General features: G+C 37.4%; 2 protein-coding genes across 2 annotated transcripts; both read left to right on the top strand.

Annotated features, from left to right (window-relative positions):
* The first annotated feature begins 7909 nt into the window (after nt 1–7909).
* LOC149401135 (uncharacterized) lies at nt 7910–9466 on the top strand. Its single transcript, XM_089613416.1, has 2 exons — nt 7910–8113; nt 8887–9466. The coding sequence occupies exons 1-2, from the start codon at nt 7985–7987 to the stop codon at nt 9235–9237; spliced, it is 480 nt and encodes a 159-aa protein (XP_089469542.1). The 5' UTR covers nt 7910–7984; the 3' UTR covers nt 9238–9466.
* An 11544-nt stretch (nt 9467–21010) lies between these two features.
* On the top strand, nt 21011–22407 carry LOC149401134 (squamosa promoter-binding-like protein 4). The gene is made up of 2 exons (XM_089613772.1): nt 21011–21396; nt 22127–22407. Exons 1-2 carry the CDS (start codon nt 21074–21076, stop codon nt 22323–22325), a joined length of 522 nt encoding a protein of 173 aa, XP_089469898.1. The 5' UTR covers nt 21011–21073; the 3' UTR covers nt 22326–22407.
* The last annotated feature ends 514 nt before the right edge of the window (nt 22408–22921 follow it).

Genomic DNA, 22921 nt, shown 5'->3' with positions numbered 1-22921 from the left:
TAAAGCATGCATCCACAATGATTTTGGTAAAGACGAATTTCTTAACATACTCTTAACCATATCCATTAAGATATGATTATGCGTTTCTGCAACATAATTTTGTTACGGTGCTCCCGGTATAGTGTATTTATCACAAATACCACGATTTTCTATTTATCACAAATACCACGATTTTCTATGAGTTTAGTAAAGGAACCATGGCACTGTCCACTTTCATCATATCTTCCATAATATTCACTCTCTATCAAATCGGATTATTTTTACATTTACGTTAATAACATTTCAACTTCATTGATAAACACCACTAGCGTATCTACTGATTGAGATTTTTCATGCAACGATTAGATGTAACCATAACGTGAAAATCATCAATTAAAGTGATGAAATACTTTTCTCCACCAAGTGATGGAACGTCAAAAGGCCCACAAATATCGGTGTGTATAATTTCAAGGTGCTGTGAGCTTCTTGTTGTTATTTTCTTAAGTGTGTGTCTTGTGTGTTTTCTCTTACTACATTCAACACAAACTCCAAAATCGGTAAAACCCAAATCAAATATGATATCATTCTTTACCAATATTTCGATTCTTTCTTTGGATATATGACCCAAGCATTTATGCCACAAGTAAGGCGATGATTCATTAGATAAACCACGTTTAGTACCACCATTATGATGCAAGGTTAAAACAGTCTCAGCGAAAAAGATATCAAGCTTAAGTTTGTACAAACCATCGCAAAGAATACCAGAACCCATGAAAAAAATTTGGTTGAACAAACTGAAACACACTTTCACAGATTTAAAAGAATACCAAGTTGTATCAAGTTTAGACAAGGAAATTAAATTGCGAGAAACGTAAGGACATAAGATATTTGAAAAAAGGTCCAAGTGATGCCTAGTATCTAAAATTAAACGATAAGTTCCAATTACTTCAACTGGAACTTTGACTATGTTTACCATGAAGATGAATTTCTCATTTTGACTTAAGGTTTTGATTGTAAAGAATCTCTACATCGTATTTGAAACATGAGTGGTACAACCAGAATCAATCCACCAAGTAATATAAGAAACTTCAACCAAATTTGATTCGAAACACACTAAAGCACTAGGTTTACTCTTTCTTTCAAACCATGCCTTATATATCAGGCAATCATTCTGATAATGTCCAATCTTTCTACAAAAATGGCACATATCTTTGGTTTGTTTCTTCTTGTGGATTTGGACAGATGATGATTGATTAATCTTTGATAATCCTTGCTTGCCCTTTTCATTATTCTTCTATGGTTTATTTCCAGCTTCTTTATGATCAATGAGATTGGCTAAATTTTTTTTAGGTTTCTTATGTCATGCTTCCTCTTGAATGAGCATACTTTGTGAAGTAGATGAGAGATAGGACAAAGAGAAAACGCAATAAAGCTTACAAGCAAAGCTAATCAATTTAAACCAAATCTGCATAAAACTACTAAAACGTAAAATTTAACATCATATCTCACATAGAGAGCAACAACTACCGAATTAACAACAATATACTATTTGAAGAGGTGGAAATAATTAATAAGAGCTATTTTAATGTAAAATCTTTTAATAAGTTGCATGTGAATAAAAGTAATGATTTGATTAATTTTATAATATTTTATTAAATTTTTTTAATTTTTCCACTTTCACGTTGTGTCAAAGTATTTTTTTTTTTTTTTTTATAAAGGGTGTGCCGTTTTATAAATTAGTCAACCAAATCGGTTGCTATGACATGTTCGATACAAGGCGGACACTCAGAAAGCCAACAAACAGCGTTGGAGTAAGATAGGGAAGAGCTAGCAAGAAGAAAAGCCGGCTTATTACAATCACTATGAATAAAAGTAGGTAAGCTGGCGTTGACCTCGGCAAGGAGAACACGGATATCTGCGACAATAGGTTCTATGCCGAGAGGGGGATCTCTTGCGGTGAGAGCTCGAATCAGGGGTCTGCTGGCGCACTCAGCCACATCGATAGTGAGATTCTGGGATTTGGCGAAGAGAAGGCCTTCTCTCAAAGAGAGTGCGTCCGCAGCGAGAGGGTCAAAGCTTCCCTGTTGATGGCTGCAGAAAGCACCTGAGACGCTGCCCCGATGGTCACGAATGATGCCGCCAAAGCCTGTGACGGAGACACCAACGGTGGTTGCACTGACGTTCAATTTTAGTTTACCGGCTTGCGGCGGCGACCACTTGGGCTTTGGGCGGGGCTGCACCTTTTGAGGACGAGTGGAGCTCGCACGCGCCGTCTGGAACTCGTGGAGCCACGAACTGGCCGCCTCCGGGAGCTTCAAGATCGGTGGAGCACTGCCGTCATGGACCAGGGAATTCCGGGCGTGCCAGATTTTATAGCAGATGACAGCGAATTGATCGCGATCGCTGCTGGATAACTGAGGCCAGATATCCTTCATCAATTCTCCCATGTTCTCCACCGGGTGAGAGAGAACGTAGCCTCCCAGAGTGGTGCTCGACCACATTTTCCGAATGGGTGGGCAGCGAGCGAAGACGTGGGTTGTGTTCTCAAAGGCGCCGCACCGAGCACAGGATCGAGAACCAGGGACTTGTCTTCGGGCTAGCGCGGCTAGAGTAGGAAGAGAGTCAGTCGCAATGCGCCACATGAGTATCTTGACCTTCGGTTGAACTTTCATGCGCCACAGGGTCTTCCAAAAAGAGGGGCTGGAGGAGGTTGACGTTTCCGGAGCCGGAGTGTCGGAGAGGAGACGATAACCGGATTTGACTGAGTACGTACTCGTAGCGTTGTGGCTCCAGATTAGGCGATCTGGCGCGGCTTGAAGACTCAGGGGGATGGAGAGAATGGCGGCTACGTCCGGCGTCCAAAGGAAACGATGCAATTTTTCCACATTCCATGAGCGGGACTCGGCGTTGATGAACTCGGAGACAGGAAGAGGGGCCGCCGGCGACGGGGCACTCGTGATAGGTTTGAAGCTTGTGTTTTGTGGGAGCCACCGGTCGGCGAAGGTGTCAACGCGGCAACCGTCACGGACCTGCCAGTGGAGTCCTTTCTTGAGCACGTCTCTACTCCAAAGGATAGAGCGCCAGAGGTAAGAAGGAGACCTGCCCATCTTAGCAGAAAGGAACTCATCAGTAAGATAATATTTGGCTCGGAGTACCTTGGAGGCGAGCGTGTCGGGTCTGGAGATGAGGCGCCATCCTTGTTTGGCTAGGAGAGCTTTGTTGAAGCGGCTAAGATCTCGAAAGTTAAGCCCCCCCCCTCCGCCTTGGGACGGCACAGCGCATCCCAGGATCTCCAATGGATCTTACTGTTTTCTGGATCACCGCCCCACCAGAACCTAGCCATAGAGGCTTTAATCTCGTCGCAAATGGAGATGGGGAGCTTGAAGACGCTCATAGTATATGTGGGTAGGGCGAGAGCCACGGCCTTGATGAGGGTTTCCCTCCCCGCTTGAGAGAACATCTTGCCTCGCCATTGGGTGAGTCTAGCTCGGACTTTATCGCAGATCCCGCGAAACATGGCTTGTTTCTGTCGACCCACCAGATGAGGGAGGCCAAGGTAAGTGTCCAAGGTCGCCGAGGGAGAGACACCAAGAATCGAGGTGAGTTCGGTTCTGAGCGAAGACGCGACGTTGGGGCTGAATTTCGTTGCCGACTTCTGATAGTTGATGAGCTGCCCGGAGGCCGCCGCATAAGCATCCAAGGCATTTCGTAATGAAGACACATCTCGTTGTCTAGCTCTGCAAAAAAGTAAGGCGTCATCGGCGAAAAAAAGATGGTCAACCCGGGGACCGCTCGTGCCGTACGCGAAGCCTGTGAGTGCACCGGTGATGGAGCTCTTCCGGATCAGAGATGAAAGTCCCTCGGCACAAATCAAAAAGAGGTACGGCGACAAAGGGTAGCCTTGTCTAATTCCCCGAGAAGGGACGACATTTCCGACGACGCTGCCATTAATGTTAAAAGCGTACGTCGGGAAGGAGATGCAGTGATTTACGATACGGCGCCATTTGTCGCTAAAACCCATACGTTGAAGAATCAGGTCGATGAAGCTCCATTCGACTCTATCAAAAGCTTTGCTCATATCAAGTTTAACTCCGATCCATCCCCGTTTTCCTTTCTTCCGCTTGGAAATGGAGTGAAGTAGCTCGAAGGCAACGATAAAGTTGTCGGTGATTAGGCGCCCCGGGACGAAAGCACTTTGGGCCGGCGAGATGAGTGGGTCGAGGAAGTGTTTGAGCCGGTTAGCCAAGGTCTTCGTGACCATCTTGTAGGCAACGCTGCAGAGGCTGATCGGACGGTAATCACTTAATTTCCAAGGATTTTTTATTTTCGGGATTAAAGTAACTACCGTGCGATTAAACATGTCGATCGGTGCATTGTCGTTGAGGATTGAGAGGCAGACCATGGTGATCTCGGGTCCCACTACCTTCCACATACGCTGGAAGAACACGGCTTGCTTGACCTCCTCGGCGGTGAAGGGGGAGTCTAAAGCGGTGAGCTCAGTGGGGCGAAGCTGGGAGATCGGGGTGTCTTCGAAAAGGTGAAGTGATTCTGGTGACAGCGACGAAGACTGGAAGATATCGGAGAAGTAGGTCTCAGTGAGGCGCACAATGTCGGAAGGGTCTTCGGTCCACGTCCCGTCGTACTCTTCTAAGCCGCAGATTGTATTCTTTTTCTTTCGACTCCTAGCCTTGGAGTGGAAGAATTTGGAGTTCGCATCGCCCTCGCGAAGCCAATCGATTCGAGAACGCTGCTTCCAGAAATGCTCCTCGAGACTTTGGAGCCGAGAGATCTCTTTCTCGGAGGCGCGAATCTGCTCAACAACGGAGTGGGGTCTGTCGCCATTTTGGAGAAGGAGTAGCTTAGCCTCTGCTTCTCGGATTTTCTTCGGGAGGTGGCCAAATTTGGCGACGCTCCATTGCCGGAGGGTCTCAGCACAGCGTGAGAGGCATTCTAACAAGGAGTCACCGGTACCCCGGTGAGGCCAGGAATTCCAGTGGAGAGTGATTAGTTCAGCTGCCTCATCGTCCTTAAACCACCATGGCTCGAAGCAGAAAGGACGAGAATGGGAGTGTCTTGGGACAGACTTGGGGTCAGAAGTACCTGAACGACTCGGTGGTCGGAGCCATGGAAGCCGAGATTAGAGATTCGGGAATCCGGGAAGAGATCAGACCATGGCTGATCGGCGACCACCCGATCGAGACGTTCCCGAATATTGGCAGCCCCTGCCTGACCGTTATCCCAAGTCATCTGATCGCCACTCGAGGGAAGGTCACGAAGCTCGCAGTCCTCGAGGCAGTCTGCGAAGTCGACCATTCCCGGTCTTGAGCGAGAAGAGCCACCCACCTTATCGCTGTACTTAAGGATCTCATTGAAGTCACCGAAACAACACCAAGGGAGGCTGGAAAGGTCTCGGAGCCGGCGGAGAAGACTCCAAGAGTGATGACGCTGGTCTCTCACGGGGTGACCGTAGAAGCCGGTCAAGCGCCAAAGGCGGCCAGCGGGGTCAGTGACCGTAGAGTCGATATGGGAGGGAGAAAAGCTATGAACATGAACAGACCAATCTGATTGCCAAAGAAGGAGAAGGCCGCCGCTCAGACCGCGACTGTCGACGCTGAAGCAATTAGGGAAACCCACACGGCCTCCGAAGTCACGAGCACGACGACCAAAGAGCCTGGTTTCCGAGAGGAAAACCAGACCTGGGGAGAGGCGACGGAGGACACCTCTGAGTTTAAGGAATGACTCGGGGCTCCCCAAGCCTCGAGCATTCCATGCCAGGCAACTCATTGGACCCGGCGGGGTTGCGCGGCAGCCTCCGCCGATCCTGGGGTGGAGATGATTGCATCATCCACAGTTCGCCGAACCTTGTCATCTTTGGGTGTTTCGGAAGAGCCAGTAATCTTTCGTTTGGCCACTTTTGCCGTGCGTGGCCCTCCTGGTGAGCTGGAATGCTTCTCTCTGGCTAGCTTCTTCCAGGTGCCTCTTGGGGTTTTGGATTTGACGTTGTGGGTAGAGGAACCTAGGGTGAAAGGGGATGGGGAAATGAGTTCAGGTGAGTCTAAGGTGGGGAATTGGGTAGGGAGATCTGATGGGAAAAGGCTGGAGGGTTGGGCTGGGAGGCGGTGTGGGTCCACCGAGGGGTTGGGTTGGGCTTTTGGTGAGGTGACGGGTGAGGGAGTGATGTGGGCCGAGCCGGGTATGGGGGTGATGTGGGCCGGGTCGGGTAAGGGAGGGATTAAAAGGTGAGGCTGGATTGAAGGGGACTCTGAGGTTTTTGGGGGAATAAAATCTAGCGGGATTTGAGGAGAAGTAAAGCCGAGCGAGATTTGGGGCGAGATAGAGGGGGGGTAGTTTGGCGAGATTTGGGGAGAGTGAGCCGGTTGGAGATTGAGTCGGGGATTTGGTGACGTGGATAGGGATGGTTTCGGGAAAGTCGGAGAAAGAGATGGAGGGGTATTTTGGGAATTAGGGGAGTCCGGCAGGGGGGTTGAGGCGGGGCGGTGTGAGGGAGTGCCAGCAGGGAGTTTCGCTGATTTACCGGCCAGCAGACGCAGGTTCGATCCACACAGGAAAAGACCATAAGGCAGGGGGGATGCAGTGGTGGCATCGGCGCGTCCCGTGGCGGCGTCGGAGTTCGCCGGGCAGTCTCGAAGGGAATGGGTGAGGAGACCGCAGCGGAAACAGAAGAGTGGTAGTTTCTCGTAGCGAAAATCAACCCATCGAGTCTCCCCTGTTTTGCCGAGTTTGATTCTGGTGCCTCGCCGGAGTGGGTTCCGAATGTCAAAGCGAATCCGGACACGAATGTATCGACCGAAACAAAGTCCTCGCTCATTGGTCTCAATCTCCAGGGTCGGGCCGACTTGATTCGCCAGGAAGATGCCTATGGCCCGGGTCATTGCAAAAACTGGGAGGCCGTGAATTTGAATCCAGAGGGACGTGAACCAGAAGTCGTCGGGGCTTTCTTCTGCGGAGGTTGTGTCTTTTAGGAGAAGGAGGGCTTTGTCAAAATGCCAAGGTTCGTTCGCCAACACCCTAGATCTGTCGGAGTCGATCGCGAAATTGAAGAGGAATTTGTCCGGAGCTAATTGGGAAATCTCAAGAGGACCCGACGGATTCCAGAGGGTTTGAAATAGGTCCTTGAAAAAGTTTAGTCGTACCGGCCGAGCCGTGAGAAGTTTCCCCAAGAGACTAAACCGGACTTCTTTCTTACCCTCATCGATCCAGGCATCCTCGAGTCCAATCACCTCGTCTTCGCCGGAGATGGACACACCTTGCAGTTTCCCGATCATATCGTCCATGACGGAGGCTATGGAGGCGCGACTGCGGGAGTGAGAAAACTCTCTTAAGCGTTAGGGCTTAGAGAGAAATTTTTAACTTAACTTGTACTGAGATAAGGCCCTTGTGTCAAAGTATTTCAATAGATTCTAATCAACATTTAATTTTTTTATTTTTCATTATTTAATAATGACTTCCATTTTTATCTTTAAATTTTTAAAATTTCAAACGTAAGATATGCATTTATTTAGCTAATTTCGTTGATGATTATCAATTCGAAAATCGTGAAACGTTGACTAGTGATTTATCTCTATAATTTATGTTATATAATGATACTTTCGATATTTTATGTCCGTTTATTTTAATAAATGACTAAATTAAAAAAATTATTTAACGTTAGTTAGATCTTTAAAATGAAATTTGAAATTAGTTAGCTCGCTGGATCACCCTAATTTTTTTTCCTTCTTTAATAGATACGTACAATTAATTATTATACGACGAGTCGGCATATGTAAATAATAAATTATTACGTGCCCGAATACCCCAAACGTGTCGTATAGACTTCATACGTGTCATTACTACTCTAACGTGTCACCATATCCCTCATTTAAATAAAGAAAGAAAAACAGGAAAAGGAGAAAACTTATATATGATCATAAGAGAGATAGTAGATTAGATTATATATTATCCTGATTACAAATAAAGATAGGTGATGTATAAGATTTGGTGAAAAATGGAACACTTAGCGCAGAGAGCAGTTTTGGGTGCTTTAAAGTTGCGCAATGGAAGATTTCAGTCAAGTGGTATTCGGTTATCCGGGGCTTGCTTTTTCAACACCAATCATGAACCCACGCAGACACAGGTATAGACTTGTATTCCTTATTATATATCTGTGTTTGTATATATTTTTATGCAATAGGGTTTTTATTAGTATGTTGGTTTACTATGTTAAATGAATGATTTTCTTACATATATATTCATTAGATTTTTGTACGTATCATGCCTTTTGCTTTCTTCTTATGTGGTTATCATATGTTTTGACAATATATGTAGTAATTAATGCGTATATATATAATCGAAAATATATTTGATAAATTTGTACTGTTTTTATCACAAGCACTTTAAGCTCTAAATAAGTATTTTTTTTTTTATTACAATTATATATTATTTTAATAAAATCACCAGGGTTTCGGAAGAAAATTCTAATAATAGCGATTAATTTTACTTCAATTTCGGACCATTTTGTCCTTGTAATTGATATATATTTGAGAAATTGCCCCATTTGCCACCAATTTTATAATTTTTTCCCACTTTCCACCAAAAGACTAATTTTTCACAAAATGCCACCGAGATGTTAACAATGTTGATATCTCATAGTTGAAGCGCAAAAATAGATGTCAACATTGTTGACATAGATGGTGGTATTTTTGGAAAAATTAGTCTTTTGGTGGAAAGTGGGAAAAAATTATAAAATTAGTGATAAATGAGACAATTTCTCTATATATTTTTAAATTGGCCTTAATACCTCGTTTATTACTCTCTTTTTTTTAGGCTTTTTGAAATCTCGTCTGGGACTTTATTTATCCGGGTTAATGATATTTATATACGATTGTTATAAATTGATTAAACTTACAGGGAGTTGATAAGGAGACATCCGATGGAGAAGAAGCAATGAAAGTGAAAGGAGTGTATAATGATGATGTGAAATTGGAATCCATGAGCGGTGTCGCCGGATTTGTGGCGGACACGGCGGTCGGAGTGATCACGTTGTGGGACTCGACTCAGAACGCCGCTCGGGAAATCCAAGACACCATCGTCGCGTCGGCTGACGACAACGTCATCGACACTTCAGAGTATCGCCGGAGCATTGAAAGATCTCCCGCCGATAATAATAATGATAATATCTCGGTTGATAAACCCAATAATAATAATAATGATAACATCTCGGTTGATAAACCCAATAATAATCATGGTGTCTGTCCGTGATATTTGATCGGAAACATGCATGCATGCATTGTTGAATTAGGGTTTGTTTATTTCTGTTGTAGCTGTTTGTTTCTTTATTATGTATTTTGTTTTATTACGAGGATGGACTGTATATAATGACTGTATATTATACACAATGATTTAGCCAACGTTTTGGATGATATGACAATTCAACTAAAAAAGTATTGTTTCGATTTATTATTATTATTTTAAACTATATTTTAAATCATTAATTAACATGCATTAATGCATATAACACTGGTGCTAATTATGGTCCATTAAATAAAGTCACATTTATAGTTTTAATAATGTTTTAAATAGTCAACGTTTTTTAAATATTAAGTAAATAGTCCCTTTAAAATATTTAAATATTAAATAAATAGTTACTTTAAAATATTTACAAATATAAATCGTCATTTTTTTATGATTATTCACTCAAAATTTACGAAACGTCGACTATATAGTAATTTCAAACATTGGTTATTTACATAATTTCAATTTTAAAAACTATCTAAGTTGAACCCCACGTACAATTAGTACTCAGGGTCTCCGCCCACCCAATTTTTTTTTTTCTTGCTTAGACGACTCAAAGCTCATACAGTGTCTCATGTTGCATCGCATCTCTTCGTCGCTATTCTCTTTATTTTATTATGCCGGTAATCCTTCTGCGACTTATCCCTTCGACTTCACCTTCGAATGAGATGACACTAACAGTGTTGGTCATCAATTAGATTTGCAATTTCTTTAAAACATTTGTCAAAAAATTGAGTCTTTGGAAAAAAATTTAATCGCATACCATTAATAATCAATGATAATTGTTAATTTCTAAGCTTTTTTGGTTGGGTTGTTTTTTCTTCATCTATCGCATCTATTGATGTAATAACCAATAAAAATTATTAATAAATTTAGACAGAAATAACATTTGAGTTTTTGGATATTTTTAAATGGTGTATAATAATAATTGGTAATAATGTTAAAAAAATTGTTGGTCAATATTTTTTATACTTATATTTTTAAAATTGAAACCGGTCAAATAGTAATTTTTGTTATTAGCCGTTTAATGAATAAAATGCTGTTTTTAAAAAGAAGACTATTTAGTTCCCTAGTTGTGTATACTTTGACGTTCATTATATTCGTTGATGATGCAATATGATCAATTCAATTTTGTAATTTATCTTTCTCAAACAAAAAATTGTAATTTATTTTGTGTTGGAAGAATATCATATATAGTTGGATTGGATGTGACAAATTTCGACGATCAAGCCGCGATTCCTAACTAGACGACAAGCGACAGCATATATATGTCCCCAGTCCCACTATAAGAAAATTTTCTGTTCTGATACTATTGAAATCCAATTCTAATTTGAATTTTAAGGTTAAGGTTTTTAACTTATTTAATTTGTGCGTGAATTTTCCGTCCAATATAACTGATAATAACAATTTTAAACCATATATTGCTACAAAATTACAAAGATGCACATACAAATTATTTTACATGAATTAATTTTTGAAACATTATTTTACATGAATTAATTTTTGAAACATTATTTTACATGAATTAATTTTTGAAACATTGAAAAATTAATTCACGATGAAATAAAATTTAGTAATTTATCATAAATAATCAAATTTGTAGTTTCTAACTAGACGACAATCCTATTTTTTTTCCCAATTCCTATATATCAATGCCCCCCACTATAAAAAGTTTATATATTTCTTCTTTTCCCTACCGTATAAAGTATAGTACATGGCAAAGTAAATAGATAAAGTTCAAGAGAGAAAAAAAAAAAAAAAAAGTAAATAGATAAAGAAAGAAAAAGATAAAAGGTCGATGTGGCCTATTTTGTCGTTGGACTTGAGTTTTGAATATGTGAAAAGAAAAACGCAGTGTGTTTTAGGGAATTGGATTCGAACTCTATCTTGCTCCAAAAAAAATTGACAGATGAAAGTCCGAAAAGATATATAAGAATGTGAGCAAAAAGGAAAAGCTTGAAAAGTAGCTCAAGAAAGAAAGAAAGAGCCAAAAGAGTTTATCACAGCAAGCGCAACCGAAAATGACTTTAATTTAGAGAAATGAAACATCCACAACAGTACTACAAACTGGAGGAAAAAAAAATATGAGCATAAATTTGTGGTCTCACAATCTGCATATATTTTTACATCTCTCTCTCTCTCTCTGAAAATATCCAGGGGCTTATTCTGGGTGGGACCAATTAATACGAAGACTTGAAAAGTAGTCATTCAGGGACCTCCATTTTTTTTTTTCATGCAGCTGTATCTCAATAATTTTTAAAGTATAGGAATTGTTCCCTCAACAAAATAAATAAGAATAGAAAGAGAGATAAGTACTATTGCACTTTTTTCAATTCATTTGACTTATGTCGTATTAAATTCCGAGAATCATATAGAGTTTGAAATTTTAGAAATTTGTGACTTAGTTTAAAGGCGCTGTAATTTAGCCTTTCTGAAAATATTGAAATTTTATTTTAGTCAACATTTAATTAATAAATAAATAAATTTAAATTATTGACTAACTAAAAGAGAAAAATACCCTTAGACCGATTTTACATGAAAAAAATGAATAAAATACATTAAAATTAATCAGATGGCAGTTTATTTCACTTAATTAATAGAAGTTAATTACCAATTAAACCACTTAAAACATGAAAATTTCAATCTAGCCATGATTTATAAAATTTTAAACAAATATCCTAATGACTGACGTGACATATTTTTTATACCTTTATTTAATTAGTTAATTATATTTTATTTTTTGAAATAAAAAACTCCGATTTAAATCACTAATTAATAGATATTTCTTATTTTCTCTCCAGTCTCTCACTTTCCTTTTTTAATCATGTTTTTTTCTCTCTCTCTCTCTCTCTCCTCCAATCGTCGCTGAGAGAGCGTGCTCGTCGGAGGAGATGGGATCAGCAGGAAAAGGCTGAACACGCGGAGGAACTCCCAACGTTGATCACAGTTATTATTAGTATTTGTATTTACACTTTTTATTATGTTATTCATACTGTGTTTATTTTGTCTAAACTTTTGATTAGACTTAATACTATATATTATGTTATGAATAAAACTTTTGATTTCATGTTTTTGAAAATTAAATTAAATGAAAATATGTCAATTTTAATTACAATCAGAAAATATGTTTAAATAAAAAAATAATAAACAACAACAACATCGGAAGCGACAATCAGCTTCTAATGTCGCCTCCAAATAATTCCCGTGAAATGGCGGGAAGCGTTTAAAAGCGATATTCCACTTCTAATGTCATTTTAAAACGCTTCCTGTCATTTCGCGGGAGCCATTTAATTCAGGCGCCGAATTTTTGAAATTAGAAGCGACCTTAGAGGCGACAAGTCGGTTCTAATTTTTAGAAACGACTGGCCTTTAAAAACGGGCTTTTAGAAGTGACTTTGTTGCTTCTAAAGTCGCTTATAAAAGTCAAATAGAAACAGTTTTTTTCGCTTTTAAAAGTGACTTTTATCACTTCTAAAGGTTTTTGTCGCTTTTGATTGCTTATTCAGTCCAAGATTATGATTTTTTTATAATAAAAAATATTTAATTGCGTTTGTTAAGTAACTGCTTCCTTAATTGTGGGATTATAATTAGTTTCCTTTTATTTTAATTTATGAAAATATACAATTAAGGGTACTCATGTAAAAGAATAGCCCAAGTTTGAATTAATTAAAAAGAATAGCCCAAGTGATATTTCAGTTCCAAAATTACCTTCACCCAAAACTCAGTCTCATTTCAACAGCCTCAGGCCTCGATTTCCTCTCCCACCGGAAACCTCTCCGATCTACATCGTCGACTCCATCTTCTCCAGCCCGTCGCCAATCCTCTGTCGCCCTCAGCCGCCGCGCTCGTCGACGCCCAAACCGGTCGCCGAGTCCCCTTCCCGGAGCGTCTTCTTCTTCCTCACCTCAGCAATGGTGGTCGAACAAGACGACGAGCCTTTTCTGAGATTCGTCAACTACGCGAGGTCCACGATATCTCCGGTATTCGAAGACGGAGATTCTGATCCAAGATCTCTGAGCTGGAACTAGATCACCTCTCGTGTCCTCAAATCTTGCGCCGCCTATTCCAGCGGTGTCACCGCCGCGATTCTTCTCTCTGAACTCTCTCTGGTTCGCTCTCTATCTCTCTCTCTGGTTCGCTCTCTAATTCGCAAATCAGTTAATTAATTAACTGATTAAATTCTGTTAGGTTAATTAATTGACTGACTGGTGGAATTAAGAATTAGCTTAGGTTCTGGTTTTTTTTGTGAGTAAAGTTAATTTACTAACTGACTGAATTAGGAATTAGGTTAATTAATTGAATGCTTCGAATAGGAATTGACTTAAGTTCTGATTTTTGTGAATTTTTTGTAAATTTCGAATCCAAACATTCAGTTAATTAATTAACCTAACTCAATTCAGTCTGTTAATTAATTAACTGATTCGCGAAGGGTATAATTGTCTGCTAAGAAAAAATGGGCTATTTCCTTAATTAAATGAAACTTGGGCTATTTCTCTAATAAGAAGTTTAAGATGGGTTAGTTACAGGAAATTTCACCATTTAAATTGAATATGCATATGGTTCACCATGTTCAATAGAATTAACATAGGTAAATTATTAACCTTCTTTATTTTTTTTAAACATAAAAAAGATAGGTAAATGATAAAGTAGTGTTTTTAAAATGCAACACTTTTAAAATAGTGTTATGTTTTAATTTTTTTTTAAAATTTCATTACAACTTATTATTTTTTTCTAATAAATGAAACTATATAAACGTCAAATAATAAGTTAAATAGAACGCACAATAGTAAACAAAATTTGTGAAAATTTTGTAATTATTAAAAGAAATTGATTATAACTTGAAAACTGCTATTTTTGCAATAAAAATAGGGAAGAAAAAAAAAACGCCATTTTCGCGATTAGATTAGAAGAAGAAAAAATACCATATATAATTTTCACACAAAAAAATTATCCATGCACCGTAAATCGATCGTTCATATTTTAATAATCTTACCCATTTGCTTCGGACATATATAAACAGAGAAATATATATATATATATATATATATATATATATATATATATATATATATATATATATATATATATTTCTAGGGAAAGAAACTAAAACATCGGGGACCAAATTCCAACTTATATGCACATGATGTATACTATAGTGAGAGCGATAAATCTATAGAATATGGTTGTCAGCAACAACACAACATATTTTTATGTGATTCTTGCTGAGATCGAATGTTATAATAAAAAATAAAAATAAAAATAAATGGGAATTTAATACACAAAGACGCGGAAGCTAGTGAAAGTCAAAGAAACCTTCATTAAAATTAACGGACCACATGTTATCTCAAGTCCGAAATATTCGACTCAAATTTCTTGATTTTTCTACGAAATTCATGGACCAATGATCATTTCTTATATTCGTAAATTCGGTGCTCTTTTTAATCCATGGTTCATATTAATACATCATTATACTGCAGAGTTAAAAAATAAAAATAAAAAAATAATAAAAATAAAAATAAAAATATGAAGTAATATGTTAAATTGTTAATCGCATTTTTGAATTAGCACTAACCGTCCGTGGTTCGATATAGGGCCGGACCCTATGACCGCACGTTCTTGAGTCTTTACTTCTTTGAGTTTTCAACACTTTAATCTTCCACGTTCTCCGTGTTTTTCACGTGTTCGTGTTCTTCACGTTCATCGTGTTCTTCGGATTTTCGAGTGTCCAAAGCCTTCGAATCTTCGAGTATCCGGGTCTTTGGATCTTCCATGTTCTTCGCCGGTCTTCGAATCATTGCACATTCACCTAAGCACAATAAAATGTGAATCTAGAGGGATGCAGAGGGTTTTTCCTTTGCGTGAGTTTCGATGCTCAACATTAGTCGTGTTGTATTATGTTCTTGGTGAGCGATTTGTACTCGTCTCTATGTTTTCTAGAGATAGAGAGTTGTAGTGTGACTTTTGTATAGATTTGACAAATTGAGAAAAACTTACCTTATGTTGTAAATGGATGGGGTATTTATATGAGCCAAGGGTTTGGTGAAAAGTACTTGGTTGGGAGGTGTAGACGGCCGGGTAGTCTTAGCCGAGTGAAGATGGCTGAGTGGTCTTAGCCGAGTGAAGACGACCAAGTGATCTTCGCCAAGTGAAGATGGCCGTGTGTTATTCTTTTTTGGACGACCGGGTGGTCATCTTCTTTGGTCAACCGGGTTGTCTTCATTTTCTTTGGCCTGCCAAGTGGTGATGTTTATATGGCTTTATCTTGAAGATTTTCAAGAAGTCTAACTTAAAAACATGTTTTGAAAGTCTCTTTTGAGAGCTCGTTTGAGAGACATCTTATGAGTGTTGATTCGGAGTTTGGTGCGTGAGTTTGCTTGTGGGTTTGGGCTTTGTGTATGGGCTTGATGTGTCATTTTTCTCGGGATGTTATTTATAGTTTGAGAAAATAATGACATAAAATAATATATTTGTGATCACCGATCGATCGAGATGGACACACGAGTATATAAAACTTGATAGTTAACATAAATTTTTGGCATATAATGATTTTCTCTAATATAAAGTCCATCTACTAAATAACTTGTAGAAGAAATTTCTGCTCATTAGACTCCCTGAAAACACTTTGATCAAGATTCCATACTGGTAATTATACTTTGATCAATATGGGGTTTTGTTATTGTTGTTCATACATCATTACAAATCTCTTCTCTGTTTTCTTTATTTTCTCTACCAAGTCACTTGTGGTTTTTTTTTTTTGTGAGAATTTTACTTTTTTGAGTCATCGTCGGAAGGTTTTTCTTTTTAAATACAGGTTGATTGGAATTATAAATTTATTTCATATTTAGTTTTTTTTTTTATTGTGAATTAGCATTTGGATAATGATTATAAATAAATTAAAATGAATTTATTTGATAAAATAGGCAATAGCGACTCCTTTTTTTAGTCGTTGTAACCATTTTTTTACCAAAAAAATCAAGACTTGAAAAACAGTCGTCCAAGAAATTTTTGCCACGGCGTGATGTCCGTCGGCCGCGGTGGGACAACTATTTTAGACTGAAACACAAAAAGACCGTCGTCCAAGGTTTTGACGAAATTTTTTGGTGTCATCCAAGCCGTTTTTTGCAGTAATGTCATTATAATGCGCATATTAACACGAAAAATTGAAGATAGGAAAAATGTTACATGCAGAAGAGAGAAATTTTACTATGTAAAGAGATTACACACGTTTGTAAAATGCTAATATTGTAAGTGAAAAAACTCTTATCGGAAATTCAAAAACTCGAACGATTGTATTGGCTCAATCCCTCAAACGTGTCACCAAGTCTTAAAAAATTATATTGTAACATTTTGGGCTTTTTGAGTTGGAAAAAACTCTTTCAGGTCACCAAACAGAATACCACATATATTGACATACCCAAAGTCTTTTTCTTTTTAGTAATAATCATGTACTTTAGATATAAATATTAGCATAGTATATTAGTTTTATTATTATTCTATTTATTGTAAGGTTATTTAGCTCTTTCCTTTCTTTGGTTGTATTAGGATTATATACTCAAAGTTTATATTTCCTCATTATCACGTTATTATTCAGACTCTCATTTTTCTCTTTGAATCCCTAATTCTTCGTGGTATCAGAGCCACCATCTTAACCCATGGATTTGTTGATTGATTGAAGAAGCTAATATACCAACCCATGGATTTATTGGTCAAAAGGGATATCATTGTTTTGATCCGGTTAATCAGAAATTGTATGTCTCTCGTCATGTTGTGTTTTAAAAGCATATTCCTTTCTTCTCTGTTCCCGCTAGTTCTCATCACATGACTCAGTCAGATCTTATCCATATTGATCTTTTTGATATTGAAACAGAAGAGGCTATACCCACTGATACTTTGGTTCCTGAGACACATACACATCAAACCTCCTCCACTACGACCGTTCAGCCATCTCTCGAGATTGTAGATCATCCTCATATGCGTCAATCAACTTGTTCTCGTAATTTCACTAAACTTTCCGACTTTGATTATTCTTTACAGTCTACTTCTTTTGTTTCATTTCTCGTGTCTCTTCACTCTCTGTCTGAGCGTTTATCCTATAGAGAGATTGTTGTTGACCCCGTTTAGGTGATTACTATGGCTGAGAAACTTACTGCTCTACATCATACTCACACTTGGGACTTCATACTGTTCCTATTGAGCTAGCGAGCCATTGGCTCTCGTTGGGTCTATAAGATCAAGACCAAATCTGGCGGGTCCTCGAAGACGATAAACATTCGCACTCTGGTCGACGTGGCTTTTGTTCATCGGTGGAAGATATCTCAGATGATTGTCAAGAATACTTTCTTGTATGGTGATCTTCACAACGAGTTCTACATGACACCCCCTCCGGGTGTTGCGCACCAGCCCAGACATGTGTCCAAGCTACGCAAAGCTCTTTGTCTCAAACAAACCCCCAAGTTTGGTTTGAGAGTTCTCCACCGTGATCACCTCTCTTGGCTTCCCAGTCAGCATGATTCCGCCTTGTTTATATCAAGTGTACAAGTACATGTCTCATCCTTATGTCATGTATATTGATGATATGATTATTACCAATGATGATTATGATTAGATTGAATCATTGAAGTCTGATTTGGCTCGGTGCTTTGCTATGAAAGATCTAGGTTTGTTGCGTAACTTTATGAGTATAAAGGTGGTCTTCTCCTTGAAAGGCTACTTTCTATCTCAGTCAAAGTATATATCGGATCTTTTTCAACATGCTTATCACACTAATAATAGGACGGTTGACACTCATCTTGAAACCTTGCTACTCTCCATCTGGCAGATCTCTTATGCTCAATCCTAGTCTATATTGCAGGGTGGTATGGAGTTTGGTTTATCTCAAATTACTCGTCACGACATTGTGCACGCTGTCCATGTTGTCAGTCAGGTTGTCGCTGCTCCTACCATAGTTCATTGGGCTTCCGTTTTTTGCATTCTCAGATATCTTCGTGGTACTCAGTTTCATAGTCTAATGTTTCCTTCCTTGTCTTCGTTAGAGTTATGCGCCTACTCTGATGCCGATTGGGCTGGTGATCCTACGGATCGTAAGTCCACCACGGTATTCTGTGTCTTTCTTGTGACTCTCTCATCTTGTGGAAGAGCAAGAAACACGATGTCATTTCTCGCTCTTCCACTGAAGCTAAGTATCGTGCTATGGCCTCGACTACATGTGAGATTGTTTGGTTGCACTAGTTACTTGTTGATCTGGGTTAGTCTTCGTCATCCTACTCCGCTATATTATGATAATCAGAGTGCTATTCTGATTGCTCATAACTCGGTCTTTCATGAGCGAACCAAGCATATTGAGATTGATCGCCGTGTCACCCGCCATCACTTATAATCTGGTACGATCTAATTGCCATATAGTCACTCTTCTCTCCAGATTGCCGACTTGTTCACGAAAGCTCACTCCACTTCGCGCTTCCGCTTCTTAGCTGAAAAACTCTCAATGCTTATTATTGTAGTATCGTTAATTTGAGAGGGGATATATTTGTTTATTTTAGTAATTTCGTGTATTTGATTGTATTAAAGTTATATACTCAGACTTTATATTTTCTCATTATCACACTATTATTCAAACTCTCTATTTTCTGTTTAAATCCATAATTCTTCAATATTGACAACAAATTCAGAGAAGGGTGCAAAGGCTACATACATAATATGCAAAAGTAGATAGTTTCAGAGAAGGCATGATATATAATAGGATTCACTAACTCAGTACTTATGTGGAAGAATTTGAGCATATGTTTGACTTTTTGTTATTTGCAATGATGCTGGAAAGCGACAATTTTCCTGTAACTTTTTTTTTTTTTTTTTTTTTTACTTATAATGATCATCTAGTGATTAACTGGTTAATACAGTAGCTCTGTTACGAACTAATAATCCTTATGAAAGAGAAACAAATGGAGATGAAATTATGGATATTCGTTATTAGTATGGGAAGTTTTTTTTTTTTAGAAAATAACACATTTATATCTTGTGTTTCAGTGAAATATCGAGTTTAATATTTGGTTTTCAAAAATGTACGTCGAGATCATACCCTCTCTTTAACTAAAATGACGAAATTATACCCTGAAACGGATCCGGATAACAGTGCCACAAATTTTTTTTATTGAAGAGGTAAAATGGTTAAAATCGACAGTTGATAGTCATCAAAATTACAGATTCGAACAGAGAACACATGATTCAGAGTTGCAATTTGAACACAGAATGAAGTCATCTCTTGAGATATATGAATTTTATTATTTAATTTCAATTTAAGGCTATTTTAATTTCAAAATTGGAAATTTGAAAGTTATGATACTGTTTTAGATTTGATTCTGTTTTTCTTATATAAGAGTTAATATCAATGAAATGGAGATTTGTGACATTATTATCCGTTTCAGGGTATAATTTCGTCATTTTAGTTAAACAGAAGGTATGATATCGACATTTTTTAAAACCAAAGGTTAAAGTCGACATTCCACTAAAACACAGGGTATAAATGTGCTATTTTCCTTTTTTTTTTTTTTTTTTTTTTTTTGCATGTGCATGACTTTTGTGACCATTTGCAAATCATCGTTTTCATTAAAAACGTGTAACTTATATTTAAATATCGCTGATATATCAATATCGATAAAATCTCGGTAAAATATCAATTATACTCATTATCGTTTTTTAAATATCGTTAAAATATCGAAGATATATCGAAAAAATATCGATATATTTTGGTAGTTAAAAAATCTAAAATATCGAAAAAAATCGTTCGGATTTGAATTTTTTTAATAAAAAATTAATTATTTGTTTTTTCTTTCTTTTTTTATTTTTTATTCTCTATTCTTTATTTCTTTTACTTATTTATTTTATGTAGTATTACTATTTCCTTATTTATATTTAATAATACATTTATATATGTATGACAATACCAATTTATTATATGTATATATATGTAAAATAAAGAATTAAATTTTTGAATATATATATATATATATATAATTATCATAATTTTACTTTTTTATAATTTGTTAAAATATATTATAAACTAGATCATTAAATTTATTGTATGCAAATAGAAAATCTATAATATATGAGTTTATATTAAAAATTGGTAGCATTTGCATATTATTTTATTATTTGTAGTATGTATTTTGAGTTTATTTGTTGTCTTGAATATGTAGTATTTGAGAATATTTTATCGTACCAATAAATAAATAAAAATTATTTTATCTTTTGAAATTGGAGATATATATATATATATATATTTAGTTTTTTTTAAAATTATACTTTATTATATAATTTTCGTCGATATATTTGTTAGTAGTCATAATATCATTAAATCTTTCAAGTTTCAACTTACATTATATTGATATTTCTACGTCATTATATATATATATATATATATATATATATATATATATATATATATCATGTGAGGAATTGTGTTGGGTTTCTCGATGGATTAAACGAACCTTCTGCAACCAATTTTAACTTATCCAAAAAAAAAAATGATAAAATAAAAGACAAACGAAATAAGTGTACAATTAGGTCATCATCCAGGCACAAAAGGCCCAAGCTCTTAATAATATATGACGTAATAATAATACTGCTAAATTGGGCACTATTTATTGTTCCTCACCACTCGTGAGTCGGCACGCCTTTAAGTGGTCCATATATGCAGATATAATATCCATACTTTGATGATGAGCGGAGCTATATAAATACCCTAGTGTTACATATGTAGCTTCACAAGTCTCAAGAGGCATACAAAATAACACAATATTACATTTTTATGAATATGGAGGGAAAGATGATCAAGGATCAGATGGCAGAGAGCGTGGACACGGAGGAAGAGGAGTACTTTGGCGGTGGAGAATCGAGCACTGCGGCGATGATGACGAAGAAGAAAGGCGGGAGATCATCATCATCATCGTCATCATCGGGTGCGAGAGGGCCCACGAACGGTGCGGTGGGGTGCCAGGCGGAGAGGTGCGCGGTGGACCTTAGCGAGGCGAAGAGGTACCACCGCCGCCACAAGGTCTGCGAGCTTCACTCCAAGGCCTCTGTCGTTCATGTCTCCGGCCTCCGCCAGCGCTTCTGCCAGCAATGCAGCAGGTAAACCAAAACCACTTTCTATAGCTCTCTACCTAGCTACATCCCATATTTCATTTCAATTTCTTTTTTTTTCTATTTATCTTAGTTTCGAAGAAATTTACATGTAATTTTTCTTTTTCAATACGACTTAAAACAATACTATAATATGGGACTAAAACGGGGATCTCAGTTCCGTACCTAAATGGTATCGCGGGGAAGAAGTCTCGGATTCATTTTTAGATAAACGATGATTTACTATTTTCTGAACAGTACCAATAAAACGGAAAATGGGATCATGTCATACATGATATCTTATCATAGGGTTTCACCTCAATATGATGATATTGATTTTAATCTTGTAAGTTCTTGTTAGCTCTGATCATTTTTTTCTTTTTCATGCCCCTCAAAATAATAGTTCTTTTAACAAATGGGTCATCATTTTGAATTAATTATCGTTCGAATCTTCTTAAACTCTCTGATACTTCGACGTAATTCCATTATAAGAATGATACATGACTTTGATGCTCTCTTTTGGATGTGGGACGTAAAATAATGTTTGTATGAGTTGATTAATGAAATTTACACATATATACTAAACCTCTAGCTAGTTAAATGCGTTTTCATGATAGATAACTTTTTCCCCTCTATTTTTTTTTTTTCTAGAGTCGTAGGAATAAAACCCCACATTGCCCTTTTCAGTGACATCTGATTAATTTGGAGGTTTTAATTTATATATAAATAAAAAAAATAGGTTTCATGAGCTATCGGAGTTTGATGAGACGAAAAGGAGTTGTCGGAGGCGTTTGGCGGGACACAATGAACGGCGTCGGAAGAGCATCGCCGAAGAAGGATCCGCCGCCACGATAGAACCTCTTATTATTACTCATCACGCCCACCTCAATAACTCTACTACTCCTAATACTCAATTTAAGCACTATCAAATCAGATAGAAAATTACATTGTATAACATATAAATAAGGCTCTCTCTCGATAAATAACTATATGCATGCATGCATATCTACTATATATATATATATATATATATATATATATATATATATATATATATATATATATATATATATATCTACTATATATGTGTGCGCGCGTGTTCGGGCGTTTGTGGCTTCCTCTCTTCTGTCATCGTAATGACTTCTCTCAATATATATATCTCTGCATATGAATATAATTACTAAGACTATGTGGTAATGTGGTATGGTATATACATGCCTGAGATCGGTGTTTTGTGTAATCTGAGACTTATGTCGTACGATGCTTTATAATGGAATTTATTTTAAATACGTTTCATTTATATATATATATAAAGCTCACGGGGGGTTAATTTAAAAAAAAAAAAAAAAACTTTGAGAAGACTAATTTATAAATTTTCAAAATAAAAAATATATTTTTTTATAAAAAAAAAAAGATCAAAAGTGTCAAAAAAAAACAAATTGAGAGGGAGCTTGAGTCCCCGGACCTACTGTAGCTCCATAATTGAATTTTTTTTAACCACGAAAATTACCGAATATAACTACCAAAATATCTT

This window comes from Urtica dioica, chromosome 4 (genome assembly GCF_054948205.1).
Source record: "Urtica dioica subsp. dioica isolate 48M chromosome 4, U.dioica_male_clone48M_v1_H2, whole genome shotgun sequence".
NCBI lineage: Eukaryota > Viridiplantae > Streptophyta > Magnoliopsida > Rosales > Urticaceae > Urtica > Urtica dioica.
This window is presented reverse-complemented; position numbering and strand designations above follow the sequence as displayed.

Coding starts and splice junctions, on each gene's coding strand:
- LOC149401135 (XM_089613416.1), top strand. CDS start 7,985: ATGGAACACTTAGCGCAGAGAGCAGTTTTGGGTGCTTTAAAGTTGCGC. Junction 8,114..8,886: donor ATGAACCCACGCAGACACAG/GTATAGACTTGT, acceptor TTAAACTTACAG/GGAGTTGATAAGGAGACATC.
- LOC149401134 (XM_089613772.1), top strand. CDS start 21,074: ATGAATATGGAGGGAAAGATGATCAAGGATCAGATGGCAGAGAGCGTG. Junction 21,397..22,126: donor TTCTGCCAGCAATGCAGCAG/GTAAACCAAAAC, acceptor TAAAAAAAATAG/GTTTCATGAGCTATCGGAGT.